General features: G+C 36.5%; 1 protein-coding gene across 5 annotated transcripts in view; it reads left to right on the forward strand.

Moving 5' to 3' along the window:
• The window catches only part of RAPGEF2 (Rap guanine nucleotide exchange factor 2), a 179,802-nt gene that overhangs the window by 90,924 nt on the left and 82,878 nt on the right, over positions 1 to 6,000 (forward strand). For all 5 annotated transcript variants that reach the window (XM_021396687.1, XM_021396683.1, XM_021396685.1 and 2 more), the window contains exon 6: positions 1,495 to 1,662. In XM_021396687.1, coding sequence (XP_021252362.1) covers positions 1,495 to 1,662 — 168 coding nt within the window. The remainder of the gene's footprint in view (positions 1 to 1,494; positions 1,663 to 6,000) is intronic.

The raw sequence follows: 6,000 nt of genomic DNA on the forward strand, positions 1-6,000 counted from the left end.
AACAGCATCACTTCTTAGGGCTCATAGACCCACAAGTTCTTAGTCATCACATGAGGGTGCATTGTCTGAACAAATGTCACCTGTTTTCTTCCATTTCTACTTCAGAAACCTGTCTTATGAATTTAATTCGGTGCAGTAAGAGAACACGAAAGGCGTGTGTGAGAAATGCCAAATGCTTTTTCCTTAGCCGTAAAGCTCTCTGTAATACACCCTTATTTAGAAACCTCTCTTCAGCAGCAGCCCACTGCTAATACCCTGTGCTGGCCCCATGATTTAAATTGCCAGTATGTGTCACTGATGTCTGACCACAAGTTCAGGAAAGGATGGGTGGTCCCAAGTTTGTTCTCTGCAGGGATATAGTTCAGTTAGTTATGTGAGTGTCTGCCCGTCTTGTCCATTTCAATCATGATAAGTTTTTGGGAAGTGACACATATATAGGCATAGGGAAATAAGCTGAGAAACACGATAGAAGTAAGCTTCTGGACAGACAGGGTTACCAGCTGGTAATCCAAGTAAACTGTGCTCACTCCCTTGTATTGGTACACTGGAAGTTACATTTAGTGACATGAGCTGGTTAGTACGTGACACTTCTGACACTTTTTCTTATTGAAAAATACAGAGGACCCTTGCTAGGTGCCTGGTAATCCCTCCTCTGCACCTCTACCTTTATCCCTGGCAGGTGGAACTCAATTGAAGAATGGATTAACTGAATCTCCATGTGTGGCCAGTAATGAAAAGCTTTCTCTTGTTGCCCTGTTAGTGCGGAGTAATGTTTCTGTTGGTAGGATGAGCACAGAAAGGACATTGACTCTTAGCGAAATTACTATAAAAAGAATGTTCTTTTCAGGAAAGCCAGAATTCTTAGTTCAAATATTTTTCTCTGCAGTGGGCTGTTTTTTGGTAATTTGGGACTATGACTTTGAAGGATCTGAAACCAAGAAGCCTTACTTTAGCTTTGTGTGAGGGTATACCTAATAGGTGTCTTTATTCTCCCTGCTATTAGTTTGAATTTGTTTTTATATTAATCCAATCTGTTAGAAAATGTGTTTTATGTATATAGAAGTAAATAATAACAAACAGTACTGCTTATTGAAAAGCAAAGTTTTTTGCCATAGGTTGGTTAGGAAAGATCTGCAGTGACAAAGAGAAGTCAGTAGGAAAACTACAAGCACTCTCCTATACAAGTTTTTTTTGTAATGTATTTAGCAGTGAAGAATTTGTTGTTGTGCAAGAAAAAGAATTCTGAGGGGATGGAGACAGCATTTTTGAAAGAAGTATTGATACTTGGTCCTTCTGTTCATAGCTATATTTGCTTTTTTATTATCTCTCTGGGCATTTGATTTTTGTTCTGTAATGACTTCACTCTTTGTAGTGCTGAAAATGCAGGAAATTCACAGCTAACTGCTGTTTTTGAAATAGAATTTGCTGTATTTCTAACATGCAAAAACATTTTTATTTCTTATGGGAAATGATGCTTCCTTGAATCTATTATAGGTTGATTATATGGATGAAAATGAAGAATATTTTCAGCGTCAAGCTTCTCACAGGCAATCTCGAAGGAGGTTTAGGAAAATCAACCAAAAAGGGGAGCGACAAACAATTATTGATACTGTTGATCCTTATCCTGTGGGGAAGCCACCTCTACCTAGAGGCTACCATACGGTAAGCTATCTGTATTTGTTTCCCAACACCATAAACAGGAAAACTACTGAATATAAAAATCAAAATGTTTCTATGTGCTGGTATCTTTAAAAAACGTGTTTCTGCAAGGGAGGAGTTTCCCCTTAAAACACTATGAATTTGCTTGCATCAGTAGGTGTGTGTGTGTGTGCAACTTGCCTTTTAGTTCATAATTGAAAGCATGGTTTTTGACTGTGAATGTTACCTATTATTTCTTAATGTTTGAGTCATTACTACTTGAAGTTGTGGAAAAAACCTGTTCTGAATTCCATTTGATATTAGATTACAGTACAAGGGGTTTAGTGTACAATGGTATTGGTAACTTGGTGAAGCACTCATTCAAATATATGATAACTGCTGTTGCAAAAAAAAGACTGTAGTGCATTGCAGTAGGCCAGATTCTTGGCTTAATTCTGTTGTTTCTTGTTGGAATCCAGAGTTCAGATGTCCAGTTAACCTTTATTGATATCTGCCTAAAGAGCCCTTCATATACATGGGTTTCAGTGGGCTATGTATTCTGCCCTTCATTAGGGAGATCATTTGGTCATTTTACTTGATTTCTTTTTAATGGGTAATCTTATATGTTGAAAGCTTACAGACGTTCTCCTGGGATCAAAATATTAATTAAATCGTATTCTATAAAAGGTTTTGTAAACTGGGGAAAGCTCCCTGAGATTAATGTTTGTACTGATTTCAACTGTAAACAAAATACTGGAAAAGCCATTTGTCTTTGGCTTGCACTTGATCACTTAAGTCCCCAAATCTGCAGAAACCATAAAGGCATGGACACAAATAACTTTGTGCATATTCAGTATCGGTGAGTTCATTTTGGCTGAGTTTTGCACAGTGTAAGCCATATGCATATAAATGTGCGGGATTAGAGCTTTAGCTTCTAAAATACCATCTTTGGTCCAGTGCAGAGTTGTAGGCTTCTTCCATTTTTTTCCATTTTCCTTATTCTTTGATTTCTTTGGCAGTTCCCTGTATATTCAGTGTGTGTCTATAAATGTGTAGATGTTTGATTACATCTCCTGTTAATTATAAAGGCCTTTCCTCATGAGTTGAATAACTACTTTTTATGCCAACTATTTGTTTTTAGTTTATACAACAGCTTTTAGTGGTTTAATTTTCAGTGCAGCTTTAATTACCTCTAAATTTAATGTGAATTGAACCGTTTCACTTGGCTTGAAGATGAAACAATTTATTGATTTTATTTTTGAAAAATAAAAATGCAGAATTGTACTTCATTGGAGTTACAAGCAGAGGAAGAATTTTTTCTGTTGATACTGATGTTTACATTGAGCTTAGCAAACCATTCTGGTGATTTTTATCTAATACGAAGGATAATATTTAGATAATACACAATGCATTCATGGGTCTATTCCTGTTTTATACATTTTACTTTAGGTATACACGATGAGTTTTTCCTAAATTTAACTTTGGTAGTGAGAGCAAAAGCCCATTGTGTACCATTTTGTTGTGTTCGTAATTATTTTGTGTATGTGTTGGTAAATTCATTGCAAGAGGGATTTCACAGTGAGTTGGAAGAGATTGCCAAATAAACTGTAAAATCTGCAATTATTGCGGTCAAATGTTGCTTTAAAATGTAATGTGATGTGTATGACTGACTTTTTTTGTCAAAGCCAATACTGAGTCAAACAAAACTCAAATGAGTTTTACAGTATAGTAAAGGCTCTCTCTCCATGTTGACTAACTCCTTCCAATTTTTACAGTATTTGGTGATCTTGTATATGTGCTCTCCCATTCACTTCTCTTGCCAATACCTTTTCTATTTCTTCAACCATGTGTCTTAAAGGGAGCATTGTCTCTTCTCCCATCCTATTTTCTATCCCCTGACCTCATACTTTTTAGTCTTAATTTCTTGAAAAATCAACTAAAGAAAATGCGGATTAAAAACCAACAACAACTACACAGGAATTCAAAGCGTATTGTAGCACAGACCTTAAAGGCGTATTGGTCAGCATTTGTCAGGGTCTCATCTTTGGCTCCGCTTACGAGCAGCATTTAAAATAAATAGAAGTACCTGTACAGATACTGCAGTAAATAATGTTAAAGCCATTGAAAATGAACGAATACAATGGATTTGTTTTGAAATTTGCTCTTCATTGTGGATAGATTCTTGTTCAGGTGTTAGATGTGTTAGATTTAAAATAATAGAGCTGCTTTGATAGCATCCTCAAAATCATTACTAAATGTGTCATTTGCTTATTTTTTGTCTTAATCCAAATTCTTACTTGTCACGTAGTATGAATTTCAGTTGATAAATCACTAATACTGTATTTCCAGTACTTTTCTTCAGAAAGTTCAAACTGTACTTTCTGAGGAAAGTTTTAAGAAAATGTAGAGGGCAAATGTGAAGCTATCTTAACTGCATGGCTGTGCTTTTCAAGAACTTAAATGCAGTGCTCTTAGTTGTGGCATGAGAGTGGGCCCTCATTAACACAATTTTAACATTATCTTCGCAGTTGTGGAATGTATTATGGCATGTCTGATAATGTTCATCTTTTCCTTTCCTCCTATATGGCATTCATTTCATTTTGGCTCACAGGAATGCACTAAACCTCAGGTATTGTAACTTACTGTGTATGGTCCACTAACAATGTACTTGTGGGTTTGCAGTGTGATGTGATAATGCTGATGCAGTGTTCCAACTGAGAGTGCCTCCTAGCCTTTGCTCTGACACTGGAACAGTCTTGCTATAACATTCAAAATACTAATGTGAATTTAGAGTTTGACTCTTGCCCAGCCTGATAGACTTTTCTTCATTGCTTTCTTGTCCTGTGATTTAGAGAAAACAGATTGGTAAATCAAAGGGGAAACAAATATTGAGTTATTGGCAAAGATTGTACTCGTATCTTTTCCGTGACATAGGGGACTGAATCTTTGATTCTTGATTCCAAAAATAAGGACTTGTACTTGTTTTCTACCTTGGTCACTAGAATGGGGAGATGGAGTATGACAAGATGTGTAGCAAAGATAAGCACTTGCAAGAGTGCCTTTTGCACATCTTCTCTCCTCGTGATTTGCGCCAATCTTGTAAAAAGCAGTTGGATTTTGTAGGCCTCTAGTGAGGTATGTGTGCATGGCTGCTGTGTGAAAGGCTGAAGGATTGGACACAGGCTTGCTAGGTTAGGGAGGAAGGTTTGCCCAAGTGAGTCAAGTATCATGGAATGACACCAAAAATAAAGAAGTTTGGGCTGACATAAGATCTCAAATGCAGACAAAGTAATTTGAAGATCTGAGTGCTGCCTTTGGCAGCTGAGGTTCATTTGCCAGTGTCAAAATAAGCAAATAGTAAGCATCCACCAAATCCAGCATTTGATAAGAATGCGCCTTGTCAAACTGTTCAGTGTCTCTCTCCACTGTTATGTGTGAGAAATCCCTTATGATAGAGCTGAAAACAAAACTATTTTCTTTATCTTCAGAATTCTTCTCTTCCTTCAATTATTGCTTTGATCAATTCTTCTGATATTTTATCAGGAAAGGTATTTATTTCAAAACTTTTGTCTGTACCACATTGCTCAATGAATTGGTTTAAACAACTTCAAAGGGTTCAAATTTCAATACAGTTCCATTGTCAGAGGCAATTGACTTGTGTGCTGAAATTCTTTCTTCAGTAAGTACGATACCTTTCTTTCCAGGAAGCTAGTTCTTTATCTTGAGAACAACGCTCACCAATTTTTTTTAGCAGGTTTGTGAATCCTGGATAACTTATAGTAACAAAATATTATGACTAATAGTGGTTATTTGGTCCTTAAATTATATGAATTTTGAATACTTCATGATGTTTTGATAACTTAGGCTAATTCTTCAAGGACCATTTGAAATAATATCTAATGTTGAAGGTAGGTTAATTTTGGGATGTGGTTTCTAGGGTTAAAAAAAAAAAAGGCCTCCTTTTCTCCACAAGTTCTAGTTCAGTAAAATGAATTTGTTCTGAAAAGGTGAGGCTGAGCTATTTTTACTTGTTTTTTGGAAACCTTGTACAGATTTTTTTGGTAGAAAATAATTTTTGCTTCTTGTAGTGTCTGAAACTGTCTTGAACTGGATTAATGCCTCATGACTTAGTAATAGAAATTGTATTTTAACTTTAAACATAAATTGTCTTTTGCATGCATCTATCCTGAAGATGGTTTAACTTGTGTCAACGGTTTACGGGCGTTAGGCCCGATTTCTGTGACAAAGGGGACGGGGGACCCAAGGGCCCATGTCCTGGGAAAAGGGGAAAGGGGAAAAGGGTAGGGAGATGGCCCTGAGAGCAAAGAACAGCGGCAACAATCTGAGGAGAAACAAACTAAT

The sequence above is a fragment of the Numida meleagris genome, chromosome 4 (assembly GCF_002078875.1).
Source record: "Numida meleagris isolate 19003 breed g44 Domestic line chromosome 4, NumMel1.0, whole genome shotgun sequence".
NCBI lineage: Eukaryota > Metazoa > Chordata > Aves > Galliformes > Numididae > Numida > Numida meleagris.